The 23,432-nt window shown below is 45.1% G+C and overlaps 3 protein-coding genes across 4 annotated transcripts in view; 2 read left to right on the top strand and 1 right to left on the bottom strand.

Moving 5' to 3' along the window:
* Positions 1–315: 315 nt before the first annotated feature.
* On the top strand, positions 316–8,386 carry plek2 (pleckstrin 2). Its single transcript, XM_061255760.1, has 9 exons — positions 316–414; positions 525–689; positions 2,264–2,442; positions 3,291–3,382; positions 4,686–4,873; positions 5,705–5,806; positions 5,905–5,988; positions 6,386–6,464; positions 6,607–8,386. The coding sequence occupies exons 1-9, from the start codon at positions 361–363 to the stop codon at positions 6,732–6,734; spliced, it is 1,071 nt and encodes a 356-aa protein (XP_061111744.1). The 5' UTR covers positions 316–360; the 3' UTR covers positions 6,735–8,386.
* Positions 8,387–8,786: 400 nt separating this feature from the next.
* On the bottom strand, positions 8,787–17,613 carry si:ch211-10a23.2 (Galectin-related protein A-like). Of its 2 annotated transcripts, XM_061222912.1 has the most exons (5): positions 17,536–17,613; positions 15,107–15,183; positions 14,513–14,601; positions 11,221–11,398; positions 8,787–10,732 (listed from the first exon to the last, which is right to left on the bottom strand). In XM_061222912.1, the coding sequence occupies exons 2-5, from the start codon at positions 15,131–15,133 to the stop codon at positions 10,589–10,591; spliced, it is 438 nt and encodes a 145-aa protein (XP_061078896.1). In that variant the 5' UTR covers positions 15,134–15,183; positions 17,536–17,613; the 3' UTR covers positions 8,787–10,588. The 2 variants fall into 2 exon arrangements, with proteins under 2 accessions (XP_061078896.1, XP_061078891.1); XM_061222907.1 differs by lacking the exon at positions 17,536–17,613 and having other exon boundaries at positions 15,107–15,199.
* Positions 17,614–17,653: 40 nt separating this feature from the next.
* zfyve26 (zinc finger, FYVE domain containing 26) overlaps positions 17,654–23,432 on the top strand; it is a 40,661-nt gene continuing 34,882 nt past the window's right edge. Inside the window, 6 exon segments of the mRNA XM_061222924.1 lie at positions 17,654–17,900; positions 18,554–18,844; positions 19,392–19,467; positions 19,599–19,682; positions 20,287–20,785; positions 22,550–22,674. Of these exon segments, the coding sequence (XP_061078908.1) occupies positions 18,654–18,844; positions 19,392–19,467; positions 19,599–19,682; positions 20,287–20,785; positions 22,550–22,674 (975 nt within the window). The 5' untranslated portion in view covers positions 17,654–17,900; positions 18,554–18,653.

Raw genomic sequence — 23,432 nt, 5'->3', positions numbered from 1 at the left:
TGGTTCAGACTTCTAATTCACAGTAAAACATAGCCTGCATTATGTCATCCGACAGAACTGTCAGAGAAGAAATATAGTTACTTATACACCTAATCATCTTACTCTTGAATGTCGTGTTTAAGTCTCCAGCGCTTTAAGAAGGAATACAGACACGTGTATCTTCCGAATCAGCGCATATCTTTTCTGAAGTGGCACTGGTGTGTGATCTTGGCATACACCTTAACAGCGCCGCGCCTTTGGGCTTCGCTAGAAAAGGCGTGGATTCTGAGGTAATTTGTGACGCTTGCGGGTGGGAATTTCACCTGGCCACAAATAACAGTCGACGTCGAGTGTACAGATTAGAAGGGCTACTTTTACACGATGGATAAACAGCAGAACAACCAGATCCTACGAGAAGGTTTCCTGGTGAAGCGGGTACGGTACAATAAATGATCTAAATTACCAGTACCTTGATTAATTATGTACAGTGAACCTATAATTACTTCGAGGGAAATTTGAAAAATGTCTGTTTTCTGTCTCCAAAGGGTCATGTCGTTCACAACTGGAAGGCTCGCTGGTTTGTTTTGCACCCGGACAGGCTGGTCTACTACAAGTATGAGGGCAGCAAGAAAGACTCCTGTCAGCGCGGGAAGATCCCTCTGGCAGATTGCATCATCACCTGTCCCTATTTGGAATATGACACCCGACCGGTACGGTGACGGGGGACATTTGTCTCTTTTTTATATTGCTTACCGAGTGTCTGTAAAAAAAAACAAAAAAAAAAACACACGTAGGCGTACCTGTCTTGATCAACTGCTGCTGGCACTGTTTTTAACGTAGGCCTATGGGTAACCCGATCAATATCTTAGGTATTAGAAATTCGATATCATTCGATAGACGTTTTACTGCAGATAATATGAATACCTTGTAAAAGATGTGTTCTTCAGCCAGTTTATGGGATAGAGTTACTCCACATGCCTTTGCACTAGGGTGTGCCGCTGTCAATCTGTTCAAACAGATCCTAGCCTGGGGTTATGCTTGTTCTGATTTCTAAATTACTGTACAAATTGGACAATGGAATGCACTACTCTGCATACATTTGGATTTCCTAATATTTTGGTAAATGGCTGGCATTTATATAGCGCCTTTGTCAAAAGCGCTGTACAATTGATGCTTCTCATTGACCTATTCACACACCAACAATGATTGGCTGCCAGCTCATCAGGAGCGTTTTTGGGTTAGGTGTCCCGCTGAGGGACACTTCGACAGAAGTGACTGCTCTTAACACCTGAGCTGTCGTCACCCCAATTTTGTTCCACCATTTAACTTGGTTCTTAAACCCCATGTCTGGATTCATGGAGGCCTGTGTTTAGTGTGTTGTCAGACTTACTGTTCAAGCGCTTAACTTTAGGGTACCATTGGTGAGCCTGAACATGTTGACACTATGATGATGTAAGATCAGCCTGCCCGCATTCTGGGAATGTGTTTTGCTAGTAAACCAACTGTCAGTTAATTCGTCAGATGAATCATGACCTTCTGTATGATTCGATTTGGGGCTCGAAAGGAGATTGCAAGTCCAGCCATAACCTTGGTTGAACCTCACTACAACCAATCCGATTGCATAGACACAAGAGAGCATCTGGGGGTTAAGATGTTTTGTACTGAGGTGTAAAGTCCTGGCGTGCCGTGTGCTTCTTCCACCCATGAACTCAGCCAGCTGATTTCACCAATTAGTTCTTCTTCCTGGCTGTAGATCTGTGCTAATGTCCAAATCCAGATGATTGGAACAAAACGCTGGTGCGGACTTGTACCTTCTGACCCTGGATTTGACACCGCTGGTTGTTGTGTAGTGGGCGGCACGGATGGTGCAGTGGGTAGCACTGCCGCCAAACAGCAAGGAGGTCCTGGGTTCGAATCCCCGTCGGCCGGGGCCTCTCTGTGCGGAGTTTGCACGTTCTCCCCGTGTCTGCGTGGGTTTCCTCCGGGTACTCCGGTTTCCTCCCACAGTCCAAAGACATGCAGGTTAGGCCGATTGGAGAGTCTCAATTGCCCGTAGGCATGAGTGTGTGAGTGAATGGTGCGTGTGCCCTGCGATGGACTGGCGACCTGTCCAGGGTGTATTCCTGCCTTTCGCCCAATGTATGCTGGGATAGGCTCCAGCCCCCCTGCGACCCTGATCAGGATAAGCGGGTTCAGATAATGGATGGATGGATGGATGGTTGTTGTGTATGTGTGTAATCATCGGCGGTCGGAGACAGCGTGCGTTCTCTGCGGACTGTTCCAGCTGGCGCTGAAGCTGCAGACGCCGCGCTCGGCCGAGCACTTCCTGGAGGCCTGCTCGCGGGAGGAGCGGGACGGATGGGCCGCGGACATTACCGCCGCGGTGCGCAGGCTCCAGGCGGGCCCCGGGCAGGCCGCCCCGCCCGAACCCAAGCAGCTCCAGCTCCACAACGTCAGCCTGAAGTGAGCGCTCTCCGGGTCACCTGGAGCTGTTTGCTATGAAACGCATTGGCTCAACCCCGTCTATTAATAATGGTGTTGGTGATGAAGGTGATGATGATGATGATGATGATGATGAAGAAGATGATTGTGGTGGTAATGGTGGTGATGGTGTTTCTAATGTTGATGAAGATGATTTTGTTGGTAATGGTGGTGATGGTGTTACTAATGTTGATGAAGATGATTTTGTTGGTAATGGTGGTGATGGTGTTACTAATGTTGATGAAGATGATTTTGTTGGTAATGGTGGTGATGGTGTTACTAATGTTGATGAAGATGATGATGGTGATGATGAAGAACATGATTTTGTTGGTAATGGTGGTGATGGTGTTACTAATGTTGATGAAGATGATGATGGTGATGATGAAGAACATGATTTTGTTGGTAATGGTGGTGATGGTGTTACTAATGTTGATGAAGATGATGATGGTGATGATGGAGAACATGATTTTGTTGGTAATGGTGGTGATGGTGTTTCTAGTGTTGATGAAGATGATTTTGTTGGTAATGGTGGTGATGGTGTTACTAATGTTGATGAAGAACATGATTTTGTTGGTAATGGTGGTGATGGTGTTACTAATGTTGATGAAGATGATGATGGTGATGATGAAGAACATGATTTTGTTGGTAATGGTGGTGATGGTGTTACTAATGTTGATGAAGATGATGATGGTGATGATAAAGAAAATTATTTTGGTGGTAATGGTGGTGATGGTGTTGCTAATGTGAGAGAGAGAGAGAGAGAGAGAGAGAGAGAGAGAGTGTGTGTGAGTGTGTGTTTGTGTCTGTAATCCAGCTCTTTGTGTCCCCAGTCAGGTGGTAGACTCCATGTACAATGCCCACACTGGGATCAAGCTGACAGTCCATATGGAGCAGGGCAGCTCCTTCTCCAACTGCTTTTCAGGTACACCTCTCCACCTGCCTCTGTCTGTGGCCCTGCTGCAGAGCCCCTGCAGGCTGGTCACCATAGGGGACCTGAGAGTTTAACATGGTGCTGCTGTTGTCGTGATTTAACCGTGAAATACTCATAACCACTGGTAATGATGATGGTGATGGTAGTTATATTGATGATTTTGATGGTGGTGGCAATTGTGTATGATGGAGAAGATAATTGACTCGACATTGTTGATGATGATGATGATGATGCTTACGGGATAATGATGATGATGATGTTGATGGTGGTGGTAATGATGATAATGATGATTATGGCATAATGATGGTAACAGTGGTGAGTGAAGATGATTGTGGTGGTAGTGGCAATGATCATTCTGGTATTCATGGTGATTATCATGAATTTGATGATGATGATGCTCATCATGTTGCTGATGCTGATGTGGATGATACTGATGATTGTGGGGGTACTGATGATGATATAATAATGTCAATAGTGATGATGATGGTAACAATGAAGAAGGCGATTGTGGTGGTCATGGTGCTTATGGTAATAATGTCGATGGCAATGATAGTAATGATGAAGATGATGATGAGGAAGATGATTGTGGTGGTTATGGTGCCGATGGTCTTAATAATGTTGATGAAGAAGATCATGATGGTGATGATGAAGAAGATGATTGCGGTGGTAATGGTTGTAATGGTGTCAATAATGTTGATGATGATGATGGTGATGATCAGCCTGTAGCGTAGTGGTTAAGGTACATGATTGGGACCTGCAAGGTCGGTGGTTCGATCCCCGGTGTAGCCACAATAAGATCCGTGCAGCCGTTGGGCCCTTGACCCTGCATTACTCCAGGGGAGGATTGTCTCCTGCTTAGTCTAATCAACTGTATGTCGCTCTTGATAAGAGCGCCTGCCAAATGCCAATAATGTAATGTATTGTTGATGAAGAGGATGATTTTGATGGTAGTGGAGTTAATAATGGTGTTGCTGAAGATGTGTGGTGATGATGAAGATGATGACAGTGATGATGAAGAGGATGGTGGTAGTGGTGTTAATTATGATGAAGATGTGGGTGATGATGAAGATGACACAGCGCTGGTGGGCCTGCAGGCTCGGCCGTGGTGGACTGGCTGGTGATGGTGTTAATAATGGTGATGATGAGGATGGTAGTGGTGTTAGTGATGTTGATGAAGCTGATGGTGCTGGTGTTAATGATGGTGATGATGTTGACGGTGATGGTGCTAATAATGATGATGATGATGATGATGAGGGTGATGATGAAGGTGACCCGGCTCCACTCGGCCCCGCAGGCTCGGCCGTGGCGGACTGGCTGGTGTCCATGCAGCTGGCCCTGACGCGGGTGGAGGCCGTGACGCTGGCGTCCGCGCTGCTGGAGGAGGGCTTCGTGCGCCCCGTGGGCGTGAAGAGCATGGACGCCAAGCGCTGGGCGGGCCTCAGCGAGCAGTTCCTGGACGACTCCACGGCCCTCTACGGCTTCGTGAGTCTCTGTCCCTCCCTGCTGCGAAAGTCTAGCTGGGTCGGAGCTGGTCAACCGGCATGGCCAAGCTGGTCATAAGCTGGTCTAGCTGGGTCTGAGCTGGTCAACCGGCATGGCCAAGCTGGTCATAAGCTGGTCTAGTTGGGTATGAGCTGGTCAATTTGGTAGTGTTGGTAGCTTTTCTGAGGTTGACCAGCTACCAGCTGTTTCAATACATATGTAGCTTGAGCTGGTCAAACCATGTCAAGCTTGGAGCTGGTCTGAACTGGTCAACCAGCTGAACCATGTTCGGCTGACAGCTGGTCTGAACTGGTCAACCAGCTACAAGCTGTTTCAAACCCTAGCTTGAGTTATTTCTTTGAGCTATTCTTTCAGCAAGGCTATACCGTCTCTGAAAATATCAGAAGAGACGCACGCACACCAGCTCAGCAGTGTTATTGTGGTGTTTAAATGACAACAGAGTGAGTCTTATACATTTGATATAATGCTCAAATGATATTTTGGATATTTTGGAGCACCAAGTGTATGAATATCGCTCTCTCCTTGAGGCGCCACTGCACACACACCAGCTCAATAGCTTAAGATGTCAAAAGAGTGTTGAAATTATGACAGGGTAAGACTCACACACTTGATATAATGCTCAAAAAATCGAAATTCCTCTCTCTTCCCCCCCGGTTCTTCACACTTTAATCGGATGTAGTCATTCACATGATTTTTAGATAGTTGCAGTATCCGTATACTGTACTGCCATATTGTTGACATCCTGCATCATACAAAAAACAATGAACCATGAACTAAATGTTAATTTTGATATCCTACCCCCCCTTAAAGTCAGAGAATTTTAAGAAGAGGGGGAGTGTGAGGGCAGAGATGACCCTGGCAGCAGTAGAGCTGAGCGGGGAGGTGGTGAAGAGGGGCTACCTGCTCAAACAGGTGAGTTCAAGCTCCACCTGCCCTGTGCCGCGCAGCACTTACAGTCTAAAGGCCGCTCCTGTCACTGTGAATGTGTTTTCCTGTTTTGCCGTCTCCAGGGACACAAGAGAAAGAACTGGAAGGTGCGACTGTTTGTGCTCCGTTCGGAGCCAGATTACCTGCACTACTACGACCCGACCAAGGTGAGGGAGCGTCCGCTGGGCGTGCCTCCATAAACTCTCCTTCATCTCTGCCCGACTGTCTGCGAAATCCTCCCTGAGCTGTTTGTGACCTCACTTCCTGTCCCGGTTGCGTGAGCTGTTTGTTGGCTCACTTCCTCGTTTCAAGCCTCAACTGTTACCAACTCAACCTATTGGCCAGTGGAGCATGGGTTAGGATACCCTATATGGACTTTGTTGCCTCATACGCTGTCTGGGGGCTGGTATTTCCCCTTTTTTTCTTCCCTTCTTTTACTCTGTTAAAGTATCTTTCAGACAGTCTTCTGTCTGTTTTTTATTTTTTATTTTGCTCTACAGATGATGATGAATTTATTGTCTGTCTGAATAGAATTTCTGTCTGACCTCACCTTTGCTCCCCCAGGATGACATCAATCCCGTGGGCGGGTTTTCTCTGCGTGGTTGCCTGGTGTCTTCGCTGAACGACAACGGCGTTCCCTCAGGTGAGTCACACCTGTGGCTGGCTCGGGCGTGGCGCTGGAGGTCGAAGACCGCAGACCACAGCCCTGGCTCACAGGCATAATCTTTGTTGACGAAACAGCACATTTGCTCATGCTGACGTGTTCCTGTTTTTCCCCCCAACAGGAGTGAAGGGCAAAGTGCAGGGGAACCTGTTCAAGATCATCACCGTGGAGGAGACTCACTACTTCATCCAGGCTCCCAGTCAGAAGGAGAAGATGGACTGGATCCAGGCCATCAAGCAGCACGTCTGAGACGAGGCCGAGGCGCGACACAGGCCAGAAGGTCCAGAGGGTGTGTGGAAGTTTGGGAGGGAGGTCCTAATTGTGGATGGACCCAAATGACAGAAAGGAGGATTGTCCTGGCAACAGATAAATTCAGTGACATGACGGCACTTCATATTTTAGCCGAGAACAAATCCCAAGTCCCTCCACTAAAATGTATCATCCAGGCTCTAGTGCTCCTCATCCAAGGCTAGTGAGCAGTTGTCTTTCACTTAATGGAGCAGGGATCAGCAACTCACCCAAGGGCCGAGAACTGCTGGTTTTCCACCCTCCCTTTACCTGGGAGTCAGTTATGAAGACAGGCTGACCAATCAGTAGTGCTAGTTACCCGGGAGAAAATAAAACCAGTGGATTTGGATTCAAAGGCCAGAGTTGATGATCTCTGTACTGGATCATTTGTCTACCTTTGGTGTAAACTGCATGGTATTTTAAACTTCCTGTCACACAAATTATGCTGAGATCTGTAGATCCTGAGTAATCATTAAGACTGAAGTGTACATTCTGTGAATGTAACTGATCATAACTGTTGTGAATGGTCCTCTGAAATATTTAAGGTGAGGTATGTCTCCGGTTCCTTGCTCAAAAAAAGTCCTAGTGTGTGTGCGAAACGTGCTTATAAACCTTTGTACAAATTTCCTCTTCAAGTGCAGTTAATTTCAGTTGAATATTTTGAAGATACAGAAGGGAAACTGTTCAAGTGCAGACAGGTATTGCTGTAGCACGCAGCGGTGAAGCCAGAAAAGACGAGTCTTTGCGTGCCCCTCTGTGGTTAAGGACGAATTACAGGAGATCAGCATGAATGCCAGTCAGGTGATCCACCTCACCCTGATCTTCCTCCCAGTGCTCAGGCCAGTGGCAAGAGGTTGTTGATTAGGACAGTGGTTCTCAACTTCGGGCCTGGGGACCCCCCCTGTGTATGCTGGTTTTTGTTCCAACCAGAGTTGCAAGCCCAGACTTTTTAAGAAGCTGTTCATTATTTAGGATTATTTACCCTCTGAAGCCATGTTATGTCATAGACAGGTATGGGAGGAAGAACCAAAAGCTGTTGAATGAATTCTGTGATGGCAGCCTTTAGTGTAGCGGTTAAGGTACATGACTGGGACCCGCAAGATCGGTGGTTCGAATCCCGGTGTAGCCACAATAAGATCCGCACCGCCATTGGGCCCTTGAGCAAGGCCCTTAACCCTGCATTGCTCCAGGGGAGGATTGTCTCCTGCTTAGTCTAATCAACTGTACGTCGCTCTGGATGAGAGGGCCTGCCAATTGCCATTAATGTAATGTAATGGAAGATGTGGTTGGAGCAAAAACCAGCATACACAGGGCGTCCTCAGGACAGTTTGGAAACTGCTGGATTAGGAAACCCTGGTTTTAGTCCATAAACACTTTGCTCTCACAATATCCCAAGTCAAACAGTGTAAAATTTTGAAAAAAGATTGTACATTTGTACAGTTCACTAATATCACTTTCCATTGTTACTTACAACACAACTTTTGTTATTGTATTTCTTCTTTTTTTTTAAGGCACTTTTTTATATATAATGTTCTGAAACATTCACTTGTTCTGTATTGATATTTTCTCAATTGCGCTTTAAATAAACGTGTTTGTAGAAGACTTTGACATCACATTATGTTTTCTGTGCATCTTAGCCAGAGCAAATTACAATGAATGAGAACATAAGCACAGCCACCAGAGGTATGTGAGCAACAGAGCCAGACCTGGGTACCAACATTCCTAGAACGGCGAACATACATTATCTATGCTAATCTAGAACATAATTCATAGTGAATACATCCATATGGCAGCCATAATAAGCAATAAAACAGTAAACCCATTCAGAAAATGCCATAATAACCTGAAATAATTTCATAACATGCATATGTTTCCAAGGCTGTGAGGGAATGTGTGGGAAGCCAAGATGATTTTTGAAGACACACACACACACACACACACACTCACACACATCACACACACTTTCCCTTTCAATGTCTTGTAAGGACATGACAAGGTCTGCACCAGGCAGTGTTATGGAAAAAGATCCCAACATATTTATTACATCTTTACAACACAGACTCATTTTTATGCCAGGCGCTGACAAGAAAGCACAAGTTGGAATAGGGCATAAAAAGAGGATTCTGCCACAAGCAGAAATGAATGTACTGATCCTGTCACCTGGGGTAGTCATCTCTGGCAAGGAAGAGGACGTTATCTGAACACACTACAGGGCAGGCACAACCAATTCAAGCACCACAATCAGCCAAACATTTAATATTTGCAGTGGATTTAATGCTTCAAAATCGGTATTAAACACAGTAAATTGCCTTGGGCATACTTACTGAGCATATATCGTGGCATCAACAGTTTAATAATGAAAGTGGATGGGCATTTTTAACACATGGTGCATTGGTACATTTATCAGCGGGGCAAGGCGCAAAGGCAACTCCATTTCTTAATTTCTGATTATCATTATTATTATTATGATTATTATTATTATTATCACTGTCTGTTATTAATATTATGCCTTGCACTTTTTCATTGTCTATACTTCTGGTTGATTGTGACATCACAATAAGGTGCCTAAACCACCTGACCAACTAGTAACATTTTAATGATGTCACAATGACCACATTATATTGTAGCAGCATTGTTCCAATTGTTCGTCTAACACTGCATTCTAATTACATTTGATACACATTCCAATTGCCATTCTAGTATAATCATAACAAAATTGTAACCACATTCTAATGACATTTGAATCTCCAATCTAGAATGTTATGACATTCTAGTTATATTCTTATCAAATTCTGATCACTAGCCTATTCACACTAATCACATTCTATCTATATTTATAGTAACATAGCACATACAAAACAATAGAGTGCTTATGCACAAACAATACATTCATCGGGAAATTTACTAAGCTTTTAACAGTTCATTTCCAGATTTCGTTTTTTATCATTTCAAGGTTTATCATGTAGCATAGCATGTACTGTGCATTTAAAAATTCAAATTTGTGACTTTTAAAGTTTCATAAACAGTAAGAATTAAAAGGCAGGAAAGTGCCCTATTCTTCCAATAGATTATTTGAAGCCAATGGTCTAAAAAGTTTACCGAATTAAGGACTTGTTCTGACAGCACATATTGCTGAAAAAGTATCAGCATTTTTTGAGAGGATCTCTCATCGAATTAAAAGCATCATTTTACAAAAAACATCCTAAATTAAAAAGAGTAACTGAGTAACATACAGTACTAGTTTTTGCTGAATGGGAGCTATATTAAAATGGCCATATTGCTGGACATCCATACAGTGATTTATGGACAAGTATTTTTTTGTTGTTGTTGTTTTTTTTTTCCCTTTCTGATGGAAGTGCTCTGATCCACCTGCATGTACTGAGTATCTGTTATCTCACACACACACAACAGGATATGGCAAACTTGTTTACTTCACATCCTTAACTTGGTTCTCATGTTAATGCAAGAAAGAGGTGCGAGACAAAATTCACTGTATCACGACTATGGTCAATCGATGAGCAATTTATCCGGGGATCTTCCACTCCACGTGACAGTCAGCAAGGGCAGTTTATACTTCTTGGGCTTTGGGGTAACAGCTCCACTAAGGAAGGCACATTTTGTGGGATAGTGAGCTGCGTTAGCCCTCAGCAACCAAAGTGCATAAACAGGAAGTGACTCTCAGGAAGTGATGTCGTAGACGAGGGCCGTCGTGAATTTCTTTCTGTTGGATCGGTTAATGTCTCTCTTTCATTGCTAGTGTTATGCTACGGGAGTCCTTTCTCCCTCGTTCTCCCCCATCACCCCTCCCCTGCTCCTCAGGCCACCTTGGTGAGCTGCAGGTCCCCGTAGATGTGCAGGGCGGTGAGAGACGACAGCTGGGTCACCCGGTGGGAGAAGCCGCATAGAGGCTGACCGTCGACCAAGATGCGAAACTGCTGGTGCTCGCATACGATCTCCATCTGAGCGAGAGAGAGAGAGAGAGAGACCGAGTGAGAGGAGGGACAGAGAGAGAGCGGAGGGAGGGAATGAGAGACAGAGAGGAAGGAGGGAATGAGAGGGGGGATGGGAGAGGAGAGATGGAGAGGAGGCGAGAGGAGAGTTAATGAGAGAGAGAGAGGAGGAGAGAGGGCATGAGAGAGAGAGGAGGAGAGAGGAGAGAGCGAATGAGTGGGAGAGAGGGGGAGGGGGGGTAGGAAAGAAAGAGAGAGTGGGTGTGATAGAAAGAGATAAACAGAAATAAGAAATAGAGGCAGAGAGAGAGAGAGAGAATGAGAGGGGGCTAATTTATTCCCAAATGCACCACCCAAGCAATTACAAAGGTCTCCATGGGGCAGAAAAACATATTCCCTAAGCAAAATGAGCACATTGTAAATGCTAAACACACTTAATGAGCACAAACCAGCGAGAAAAACATACTGTGTCCGTACTGTGAGGGGCGCCTGCGTACCTTAAAGGGCTCCCCGGCAGCGAAGGGGAAGTAGGAGAGGGCGTTCTCCGAAGGACCCCACTTTCCTCCCAGACGGGCGTTACGCAGGACGGCTCGGTCCTGGAAGCTGACCGTCACCTGCAGGCCCACGTCGCTGTCGGCGTCGTCCTCCGGGTGGCAGACAACAGCCACCACCAAGCTGCAGGGACAGGAGAGAGGCATGGGACTCCAGCCAATCACAGTCAGCCGATCACAATAAGCAATGACCAATTAGCCAATCACGATAAGCAATGACCAATCACAAGTCACCGTCCTTGTAAAAATTCACAAATCCAGTTAACAAACGTTGAGGCTATGTCGGACTATATTCATTTTTAAGTAAACAATACTTTTTTGTGATGTTTCAGTGGTAGCATGTACCTGCTATGAACTGTGTGGTAATCTTGATGAAAAAAATACAAATCACTGCATGCCCATTGCCATTTTTCTTTTTAAACCAAGCCCCATTGCTGATGTAGTAAAGCACATGCAAGTACTGTGGCACCCCGAGGTGCCCTCGGGGTACCACTGGGCCAACCTGGCCCTCATCAAGGGCCTGCCATTGGAGAATACCTCTGGGTCAGGTGATTGAGGGAAGGTATTTCCCTACTGAGATGCTGGAGGGCTTTAGGACCCTGAAGGGAAACGGAGTACCAGTTTACAGGACAATAATTGAATAATTGAAGCTCACCAGGACCCAACAAGGCCCACCTGGTGATGGTGAACTGCTCCTGGCCACACCCCCTCAAGCACAGATGGGCTGCGTTAAGTGATGAGGCCAAGGGCTTTAAACACAGGAATTCTCCAGAGCTGGTGGGGGTGCGTTATGGTGAATTCTGTGTCTGTGTGAACGGGTTGTGATGTTTTCATTTAGTTTGCCACTGGCCTGGAGTAGTGCTGCGCCCCTAAGCCAACGGAAGTTTAGAGACCGGGAACCCACCAGCCAGAAGCTTTGAAACGGCTGTGTTTTTTTTGTTCTCTCTCATCGCCCCTTGCCCTTCATTGTGAAAATTTTGTGAAAATAAATTAAGCTCAGTTTTTGCACTTAAAACCTTCCTGTTTTTTGACCTGGGATCTCACAGTACACAGTATCCTCCTCTCGCTGCCTGTTTCTCCCTTTGTCTCTGCTTCTGTCTCTCTGCCAACCACCAGCTGAATTGCACTGGACAGATCAAATGAATGTGCAGCCAGAACAGGTAAACAGTGGATGTCCCATCAACCAGAGCAGATGCTCTTGTGCAATGAAGATTGCACTTCATTGGGTATGTGGTGAGTGACTGTTTTCATGAGCTAAATCCAAATGAACTACATTTCACTTCTCAGTAGCCAGTTGTAGTGTAAAGTTTATAAAGTTTTCGAAGTTAATATTTGCAGACTAACTTGCATTAGTGCTGCTGCATCTTATTCACTCGCCTGGGAATGTTGTTTGCCAGTTCAGGCACTTTTGCTCATGCTAATCAGTCACACTGTGGTTATTTAGCTGCCACTTTTATCCAATGTACAGTTGATTAGACTAAGCAGGGGCCAATCCCCCCCTGGAACAATGTGGCTTTAAGGGCTTTGCTCAAGGGCTGTGCGGATCTTATCACGGCTACACCGGGGCTTGAATGTTTATCATTTTGTACTCATCTTAGGAATATGTGCTTCTGCTCAATGAATGTAATGTGACCCCAGCTGGTACGTGCATGAGCAGGATCCAAAACCGTGCTGAAGCCCTGTGACTCCCAAAGTCGAAATCTGCCAAATCTGAGATCTCAAAGTCTCAGGGACCGGCACACGTAAGGCCAGCCACATCACGCGTTTCTTTATGAGCGTCTGTAATCGCTGTGCACTGGACACCAGGTTGCTAGGGACCGGCACTGGTCCACACACCGCTGTTTGGGAGCCATGGTTGTAGGCCACAGGAGTATGGCCTAGGTTCCAATTACGGGGTACCCAGGGGGAGCTCAGACGCCCCAATGAGGAACCTGATCCCCTCTGAAAAAAGACCTGACCCGAACACCCCAGGACCCCCCCCCCCCCAATCCCCTGCCGTCTGCTATCTCACTGACCCCCCCCTTGACAGCCCGAGTGCAATTTGAGCTATCAAGTGATGACAGACAGTTTCTTAAGACAAGTTGTCTTGTAAACCCAGATCACAAAGATGTTTTGGCAGAAACCTCCAACACAGCCCCCGTGTTTCATCTTAGACATGCTCATCTATGCTGAGATTACACTTTCACCCCGCGGTCTGCTCTCTTCTGAGACCAAACGGGGGGAAAATCCTTTTGTTCGCATTTCTCTGACTTTGCCCCAGTCTGTGTGCATGGAATCAGACACATTAATAATGAAACGCTGACACCTACAGGCTGGTACTGTTCATAGCTACTCATCCTCAGGAATATCACTGAAGTACAGGTTTCAACACAGAAGCTGCACAGCAAAGCATTTCAGGCCTGTAATATTTCAACATATGAACAGCATAGGCATTTCAAAACCAAACTACAATGTCTCTGAATGAATGGGAACTTTTTTGAATATGCAATATGTGCATATGTAACATTACACCATTGACTATCCCTATTCTGTATAGCTGTAATGTGTATTATGCTAAACACACAAGCACACACGCACTGGCATGAACACGCGCACACACACAAACTATGGGAAAATGGCAAGACTAAAATATTCCCCTTAATCTCTAACCCTTTTTCACATGGCTACATGTTTGTTTATAGTAGTCAAATAAACACCCTATTTATTGCTCTTGTGATCTGATTATGATAGCATCGCATAGTTGCCATAGTTGTTCATGGGATTTGTTCTTTTCCCACATTTATTGTTCAGTGAGAAATGTTGCGTGTGGCCTTTCACGTCGTGAAAAGCTTTTGTAAGGTCTATTGTGTGCCCACATGAAAATAAATGCATTAAAAAAAGCCACAAGAAATGTGAACATATCGGCGATTGCTTGCATTAGCGCAGCGCTTTTATATGGCTACCCGCGGTCCTTCCATCTTGATATTTTGGGGTGCGGTGCCTCACTCCTTCAACAGGGCGTCGGTATTCACTATGCAGGGATCCCTCGACTTGATCTTGAACTAGACACGCCTCACGGAGCCACACAATCCCCACATTGTGTTTTACTGCCTGCTGACTTCCAGCTGCAAACACGGTCCGGATACTTAGCAAAGCAGTCACCCCCGAGAAAACGGCATGATCAGCCCCGTGGCACTCCGTACAATGTCCAACCTTCCTGTACATACATAGATTATGATTCACAGATGTGTGCACTCACCTCTTTGGTTGCTGCTTGACAATACCCATGACAACCAGCCTCATCGACGGTCTGAGCCCACCTTTGATCTCCCCGATATACATTTCCTCCTGGAAGAAATATCGTCCACATGAAGCGGTAATATTAAAGACCGAAAAGAAAAAAAATTACAATCATATAAATGTGTGTAGACTTGTCACAGTCATGTACATAATTAGCCGAGATTATTTTATTCTAAGATGTAGCTAGAGACTCGATGAGTTGCATTTGATTGAGAATGAAAATCTTTCTATTTCTTAATTTTTTTTCTGTTAAATTCTGTTATTCTCTCCCATATATGGTAGTGGAAGAATCTCAGGGGTTTTACAACATTACAACAGTCGTGTGTGTTGAATTAGGCTATTGCCTAGTTTAACATTTAGGCTATTGTTAAAATATATTTATCTATTGCATGGATTCCATCAGCATAATTCTACATAGCCTATATGATACTCATTGGGAAAATACGGCATACGTTTAATAACATTGAAATTAAGGATCAAGGCTGTTCATTTTTTCGTTCGATTAAAAAAATCTCATGAGCCCATAATAAGCTCCTCATAAATATCCACTTACGTGTTTAATCTTGTCATTTTCTGCCATCTTCCTCGGGTCCGTAGTTATTGCCGGCGTAAAGCGTCGGGATAGAGTTTCTGTGCAGCGATGACAATGACATTCATACAAAAAAAACAAAAAAAACCTTTATCATCATTAAACACGAACGGCGAGGGTAGATAGAGGCTCCGCCCCAATCGCTACATGGCAGCTGGTAGCCATGGAAACAGGACAAGCTGCGCTGAAGCAGCTTTTATTTTTAGTGCATTAAAAAACTACTGGGTCAGTGAGTGATGAGCGAGATCAGCATTGCAGTACGTCATCGACAAGTGTGGAATTTCGGAAATAACGTGCAGAGAGATACAGTCGCCTAATTACAAAGATATTTTGGGAGTCGCAGTGAAAGACCACGCCTCGTAAGATCGAGGAGTCCCCGGAGTCTAGGTGCCAGCAGGTGTGTTGCAGCACAAAGGAAATGCCTAAGGATGTGCAAGGCTATCCCTCTGTGCCTAACATATGGCCTGCTTTGTCTGACTGACTCACATTCATGCACTGCCCACAGTTTTAAGTATTAAGTAAATGCTATCTTCCACCAATATATGCAACATTGCATCATTTACTAATGTAGTGATTCACAGTTAGTATGTTTGGCCTAGTTCTCCAGAGACTATTATAGGATATTCCCAAGGTGTCCAGATATTCCCCTGTAAACACCATGAAATTTAGAAACACACTCCTCCCATGGATACAGCACATTTTAGAAATGTGAGTTCATTGCAGGGTTTACAGCCAAATAATATATATCAATCACAGAATATTGTAATATGTAACTCTTGCTTAGTTCACCCTCAGATTTCAACACTTTCTTTTGAATGAAAGAAAATAGTGCTGGCAGTCTAACACTGCCTGGCTGTCTGCATTCTCTCTTCTGATGGTCAGCTGTCTAAATTGTTGCACATATTATTGTTGAAAATATACAAAGGGTTTAGTTTAGTTTAGTTTATTTCGATAATCATAATAAATGCACAGCCAACAGTCATAGGTAAATGTAAAAAAATCATCAAGGATAACAAAATTAAGTTTCAGAAACCTTTTTCCAAGCAATGTTATTTATGCAAAAATCTTATTTTGGGTAGGATTAGAACTTTTGCCATTCATACAGAATAACGTAAAAACTGAATGCACTGTATATTTCTTTTCGTTCTTTTAGTCTTTGGTTATGTATGTATAAGTATTAAAAATTACTATTTTAATTGCAAAAGGTCTTTACCCTACCAGCAAAGGATTCAGTGGGAATGAAATGGAGACTGGAAAGTCATCTTAGGAGTTTGGAATTGGCATGGAAGTTAGCCTTGAGGCTAGCATGGTAAACTATTTTAATTATAATTGTAATTACCTTCATATGATTACCCGGATTATGCTAAGCTTAAAGGTACAATAGGTAATATCGGACTTCTAACAGTCAAGAGAGGAATAGCAGCAACAAACACACTAAAACCACAACATTGTTTATCCCTCCCCCTTCTCTGTAAATGCGCTGACGTTGAGACACCAATTACAACCAATTTTCAACCAATCAACTTGAATTATTGTACATTTATACAATGTTTTGGTACAGAGTGTTGAGCCGTCAGCTGTATATTTTTACTATAAAGAGAGGCAGAGGGTGGGTCAACATGTCAGTGAGCCTTTTTCTATGGTCTTGTAACAATATTTTAACACAAAGATCTTACCCATTGTACCTTTAACAATGATTCCTTGCTGTGGTTGTTAGACCATTTTTATAGGCTATAATAACTAATTACTCTGATTAATGAAGGTTATTTAAATTCAATGTCCAGACTACACTCTGCCTAATAAATCAATGCTCCAAGTCAGATGAGTGCATGGCGCAACTAAACAGGATATATAAGAAACAGATTTAATTAGAATCTCTGATATAGTCATGTGGCCAAAGTATTCTTTCCCAAGGATTAAACAGGATACATGCAACAAACTTCAACCCAGATCATTTAAGCAAATTAAGGCCGAATAGGCCTACGTGTCTTAATTTGGCAGGATATCCAATAGGCTTCGTTTAAAAATAAAATAAAATAAATAAAAATTAAATTAAATTAACAAAAAAGTGCTTGCCCCAATTGGCTTACATCAACCTCAACCCAATCAAATCACATATTGGATAATTTTGTTTTTAAGACGAGATAAAAACAAAATAAAATAAAACAAAGCATGTAAAGAGACCTTTTTTTCCACCTGATCAATTTTAGCAGAATCGGACGACCTGTTTTGCTTATTTCTGCTTTAGAACACATTTAGATTATGAGATGAAATTTAGTCTATTTTATCTGACAATTTAGAAAAAGACAAACTTTTAAAATTAGACTCAATATTTTAAATGATGTGTAAACTGTAAACGAGGAGCCGTTAGTCGTCCAAGCAGCACAACCTACCAACTGCAGTTTGTACGGTAAGCCTATTGTTATATTATGGACACTGCGCAGTCACGCATGCGCAGTGAGGACATCTTGTGCTTACTTCCTGGGCTTCAGTTCCTTCGTTTCGCGAGTAGAGCGCAATAACTTCTTTATCAGCAGTTTCGACTGCTACAATAGCGTCGCTCGCTACATTTTTTGAAGCGGTCTGATGTTGTGAAACCCTTGACCCACGATATGTAAATTCCATCAGCTGATGCTGTCATATGACTTCTCCGGCATGGCTACCGTAGATTAACAGTTCGGGAGCAGACTTGGTGAGAAACAGGCACGCGGAGCAGATTAATTGGGTTTTAACACTCTGAGGCACAGTGCACAGAACAGTAAGTCATTTAACAATAACTTGCATACTCTCTAGAACCGGCATTTGATAAAATTGTTGTTTGGAGAATAGTTTCTTAAATTAGCTGGGCGGGCTACGTATCGTTAGCGCGATACGTCCTGGTTCTTCACTATAGTAGTCAACAAGCAAGACAATGCTAGCTGGTTTACAGCAAGCGAACTTTCCTCCACTGGAACTCATGTAAAGAACAAACCTTCGACACATTTTGTTTTTTTGTGGCATTTATGTCTTACTTTGTTTAGCCCGGTACAAAAGAATTACCAAATAACCCTGGATATTAATTTAACTCTCAATTCTCCCATTAATGTTTTGCAAAGTGGGCGGGGAGCTGTCAGTATACGCAGACCGCAGCTATCGTTTGGTAATTGCTTGCAGCAACGTCAAATCTTAGCATGGTAGATTGGCCTTTAGGCCTTAGAATGCAGATTTATGTCAATTTAGCGCTGTTTTCCTGTAGTCGTATACCGTGTTCAGATAATCACAACAAGCGTTTTAGCTAGGGCATGCGTTGAGCTTGAATTTTTGAACCAAGTTTCAAGAGTTAGACCGTGTTTGTTATTTGGCAGCGATCTCGAGAGTTCTGGTGTTGGTTGCTCTGAACATTGTCCTTGCTTTCTTTGAATTCTTCTTTAGATGTAGTATGGTCGTCGTTGGTTCCGCCTATGTGCTCTGTAGTCGAGAGGTCGCACCCACCACGGAATCAAGTGATCGGGGGTGAGGTGCGGTCAGAGTCATGCATCCATTTGGCCGGGAGGAAGAGAGCTCTCTGCAACAGCTCTTCGGCTTCTTCACGCTATGTGCGCGGCGCGGGGAGTGGGAGCTGGCCAGAGCCTGCGTACCTCAGCTGAGGGACGCGGCGGACGGGTCCTCGCAGCGTCTACACGATATACTAAGGGCCCTGGTCACATGTCCATACCTGCTCAGGTGAGCAAATGTGCGCCTCTCATCCGACTTTTACAATCGAAAGTAACACTGTTAGCAAGAGACGTTTGAAGCCAGTTTAGAAATGTTGTTAATGTCAATGGCACACACAAATAAGACGCCCCCCTGTTCCCAGAATGTAAATGAAATGACAGCAGACTAGGGAATTAAGAACCAAAAGAGCTTTATTTTTAAAATAACTTGTGTTATGTCTGTGTGTAACGAGAGAGATATCTTTGCCTGAATCCCGGCTTCTCACTCCTCCAAAGATTTGTTAGACAAACGCGTCACCAGTCAGCTAAAGGCGAAATCGCCCCCAGTCAAGGCCAAGGTCAGCAGGGAACGTTGTCGTGGTAACCTGCCACGAGCCTTTCCGTTCCTTCACTTCACTGTGCTTACAAGCGAACTAGCCGAGCTAACCCTACTACACGTGTTGTGAATTGAATTGTCAGATACACTTTTATTTTTTCGTTTGAATGGCCTGAGACTCGATATTGAATGTGGAGAAGGCAGTTTTCTTTTGCTTTGAGTGATGGTGCCTCTTGCTTAGGTGGGAAACGGTAGGCAGTCCTCATCGACTGGCCTGGTTCTGGCTGCAGGTCTTGGAACGATGGTCTCAGGAGCAGGTAGGCTACAAACTGACCTCTTGCAGTGCTTTCCTCATATCTGTAGCAGATCACGTACCTCTCTGACCCGTTGTCTGTGGATCTCGTGCTTGTGATTGTCTCTGACTCCCGTCCTGTCCTCTGCCCTGCAGGTCGCCGTGTCTGTCCGCAGAGAGCTGGAGTTCCTGCTGGTGTTGGAGGAGCTTGGTGATGAGGTCCCAGAAACAGTGCTCCAGGTTTTCTCTCCGTTTCATTTTTCACTTATCTTCTCATTTCATTTTTAACTTCTCTTCTAATGGGAGACTCGTTGTTGTGATTTAAGATGACAAGGGAATGGTAATTGGAGACGTATTCTATGATTATGATGTGTGCGTGTGTGTGTGTATGAGAGAGTGAGTGAGTGAGTGTGTGTGGTCTTTTCCATGCATGCCTGTGGGTGTGTGTCCCTGTGCGCACATTTATGTGTGTGTGTGTGTGTGTGTGTGTGTGTGTGTGTGTGTGTGTGTGTGTGTGCGCATATGGGGTGGGGAAAGGCCCATCCTTCAGAGCAAATGTCAGCTTCTACATTCTGGTTTCCACTCTTCCCCCTTTGCCGCCGCTGGCTGAATTGACAGAGTGCATCAATAATCATCTGATATTGATTCCTGGAAGGCTTCCTGCAGGCTGAGATGTTGTGACGCCTCCCTGGAAGGCTTCCTGCACGCTGCGATGTTGTGACGCCTCCCTGGAAGGCTTCCTGCACGCTGCGATGTTGTGACGCCTCCCTGGAAGGCTTCCTGCACGCTGCGATGTTGTGACGCCTCCGCGCTGCCTCCAGTCTGATCTGATTTCTCCCTGCAGGAGCTGCACCAGGCCTTCCTGGACTCCCAGCCCGGAGGGGGGCTCAGCGTGGGGGCGCAGTCCTGTCTGAGGGCCCTGCTGGAGGGGGGGCGGCCGCGACTCGCCCAGGCCCTCACCGGCTTCCTGCAGGGCCACGGGGGCGTCGGCGTGGGCGAGGCCGGGGCGGGGAGGGGCCAGGCCCTGACGGACACCTTCACCCAATTCCTGCTGGAGAGGGTGGCCCAGTTGGGGCAGGAGGACGGGGAGGGGGATGGGGCGGGGGCGGAGCGGCTGTACTCTGCCCTCGCCCTGATGCCCTGGGACCCCGAGCGCGCGGGGGAGGGGCGGAGCCCGGCCCTGTGCGAGGCGTTGTGGGGCGCTGAGGGGCGCGGCCTGAGGGAGGAGAGGGTCCTGAGCTCCTTGCTCCGGCCCGGGAACCACGCCCTGCTCTGCCTGTACTGCGGCACCGCCCTGCGCCTACAGCGGGAGCGGCTGCTGAGGGACCCCTCCTGCACACAGGGTAGGGAACCTGCGCCCCTTTACTCCCCCTTAACCTGCGCCCCTTTACCCCCCCTTAATCCCCCCTTAACCTGCGCCCCTTTACTCCCCCTTAACCTGCGCCCCTTTACTCCCCCTTAACCTGCGCCCCTTTACTCCCCTTAACCTGCGCCCCTTTACTCCGATCTGGGTCAAATGTGTGGTTCTTTTGCGTTCAGATGCTTTTCTATGCTTTGCTGAGCTCATCTGGAGTGTTGGAATACTCTCAAAAAGTGAAAAGTGCCTTCCGGTGCTCTTGGTTGGTTCAGTTGCTCCAGGCAAGATCAATAGAGCGTAGAAAGAGTAATTGAATCCGAAACAATTCCGGATGCATGTATTCATTCCGACAAATCACTACGCCAGCTGATTTCACTCATTAACACACTTCGTCAACCAGAGAGGAGGGATGAGCAGGTGTAGTGCTGGGCTGGAATGATAACCTGCGTACTCTCAGGTCTCCATGGCACCGGATTGGGCTCGGCTGCTTTAGAAGCGCAGTAAATAATCTAATATAATCTAAACTTTATTACTATGAAAATGGTGGAGGCCTGAGCAGCTTTGCATGCATGCATGCGACACAGAAGAGGTGGGCAAACTGTACGCTGGGTGAAACAAGTACGCCTTGTGTTTATTATTAGTAGCTGCTTGGCAACTAACTGCACTGTCAGCGCTCAATACTAGGGGTGTAATTTAAAACTCGGATAATGCAAAAGACATACTGTGCGTGTCGAGAGGGTGTTTCTGTCATATGCACTCCGCATTCACTGTGCATTACCAGTGTGCGTTACACTAAGTATACATGTTCTATAGGCTGGTGGGTATGCAGTTTTCTGTTCAAACCAGTTCTTCTGGTAAATTTTCAAAATGGCTTCAGAAAAAACGCAGCGGTTTACAGCACATTCTGCGCCTTTACCAGACCGCAGTGAAACGTTTTCAGAAAGAGTGAATGAGCCGTTTGGATGAGTGTCGGTTGTGGCTTTATCAAAAGCATCAGAGGGGATAAATGGTTGGGATAAGGAAATAATTTAGAGCAGAGCTTGGCATGAAATCCTGGAACAGATGAGCCATTGTTGTGTGACCCTTAGTTTCAGTTTCCACTTTAATTGGGGAATTTCTTTTTTTGAATAATGGTAATGAGTCCTTTATCCCACTGCTCTGCTCTGCTTTGAGTTGATTGGTTGTTCATAAATTTGTGCGATTGGTCATTTTTGTAGAGTAGTGTCATTGGTTGTTTTGTACAGTAGTTGACTGGTTGTTCATAGAGAAGTGTGATTGGTCATTTTTGTAGAGTAGTGTTATTGGTTGTTTTGTTCAGTAGTTGACTGGTTGTTCATAGAGAAGTGTGATTGGTCATTTTTGTAGAGTAGTGTTATTGGTTGTATTGTACAGTAGTTGACTGGTTGCTCATAGAGCAGTGTGATTGGGTGTTTTTTGTAGAGCAGACATTAAGACATATAAAAAGTCTCGGTGTGTAAGGTAACCCCTGCTGTTATCACGGCACTCAGCTGTCTTCACTATCACTTCTGCTTCTGCGGTTGCCATCATTTTGTCCGCATGTGACTACTTCGCCTCCAGATATTGCATTTACAGCTTCTTTTTTTCTTTATTTCTTGTCACGAAAATGTTTTTACTGTGTTTCATGGTGTCAGTTAAACATTTTAGTGGGGACATGAACATAGGTAGTTGTAAATGACACTGGCTGATTGACAGTAAACCCCCCCACCCCCCCACCCCCCCCCCCCTCCAGTGGACTTACCTGAAGCAGAGAGGATGATGCTGGGCCTATGTTGTCATGGAGACCGTGAATCAGCCTGGAAATCCATCTACTTTGAAAGTCTGAGCAGCGGAAAACACTTCCTGGAGCTGGTTCTGGTACGTCTGGCTGTCTGGCTGTCAGCACAGGACATCAGTTACTTCATACCGTATTACTGTGGACATGTTAAATGCTCACCAAATTCACCACTGCCTTCAGTGTGGTTTTTCAGGGATTTGTTTGTCATTGTTTGTAGATTCACTTGCCTTGCTAAAAAAAAAACTGAAGTGGAAATAAAGGCTTTTCCTCAGTTCCCGTTACCTCAGGTGCTGAGAGTGATTAACCCTTTAAGGAGGGAGATGACGCACAGTCCACTGTTCCATCCACTTCCTGGAAAATTGAATTTTGATTTTACATCATCATATACAAGTGGGCGTGTAGGTCGATCAAATTTCTGTCAATGTTCCGTTCTTCTGCCATTAATATCCTCATTTGACATCCCCCCCCCCCAAAAAAAAGATAAAAATCGTTAGCCATTTGTACGCCCACTCGTATATGATGATGTAAAATGAAAATTCAAATTATTTTCCAGGAAGTGGACTCCTAGCCCTTCAAAAACTCCCCCCGAAAGATCTTTCTCACTCATGTGTACATCACATCACTTCTGTCTTTAAATTTGGCTTGTCTTTAACTGAACATTCTAATGCTGATGTAACAATCACTACTGGCAACTCTGTTCTAGAACTTAGTTCTTTTCTTCTGACATAGAATGTAGAAGAAAAACATTCCAAAAGACCTACTATTGAAAGGGTTAAAGCAGGCGTCCCCTCGGGCGTCCTTGTGTTTGAAGAGCTCTTGAGTTTCTGCGGCGTCCGTT

This window comes from Conger conger, chromosome 1, assembly GCF_963514075.1.
Source record: "Conger conger chromosome 1, fConCon1.1, whole genome shotgun sequence".
Classification (NCBI taxonomy): domain Eukaryota; kingdom Metazoa; phylum Chordata; class Actinopteri; order Anguilliformes; family Congridae; genus Conger; species Conger conger.
This window is presented reverse-complemented; position numbering and strand designations above follow the sequence as displayed.

Excerpts from the sequence above, each read along its gene's own strand:
- plek2 (XM_061255760.1), top strand. The coding sequence starts at position 361 with ATGGATAAACAGCAGAACAACCAGATCCTACGAGAAGGTTTCCTGGTG. Across the intron at positions 2,443-3,290 it reads CTCCACAACGTCAGCCTGAA|TCAGGTGGTAGACTCCATGT; the intron begins GTGAGCGCTCTC and ends TTGTGTCCCCAG. Across the intron at positions 3,383-4,685 it reads CTTCTCCAACTGCTTTTCAG|GCTCGGCCGTGGCGGACTGG; the intron begins GTACACCTCTCC and ends TCGGCCCCGCAG.
- si:ch211-10a23.2 (XM_061222912.1), bottom strand. The coding sequence starts at position 15,133 with ATGGCAGAAAATGACAAGATTAAACAC. Across the intron at positions 11,399-14,512 it reads GTCAAGCAGCAACCAAAGAG|CTTGGTGGTGGCTGTTGTCT; the intron begins GTGAGTGCACAC and ends CTGTCCCTGCAG. Across the intron at positions 10,733-11,220 it reads CTGCCGGGGAGCCCTTTAAG|ATGGAGATCGTATGCGAGCA; the intron begins GTACGCAGGCGC and ends TCTCTCGCTCAG.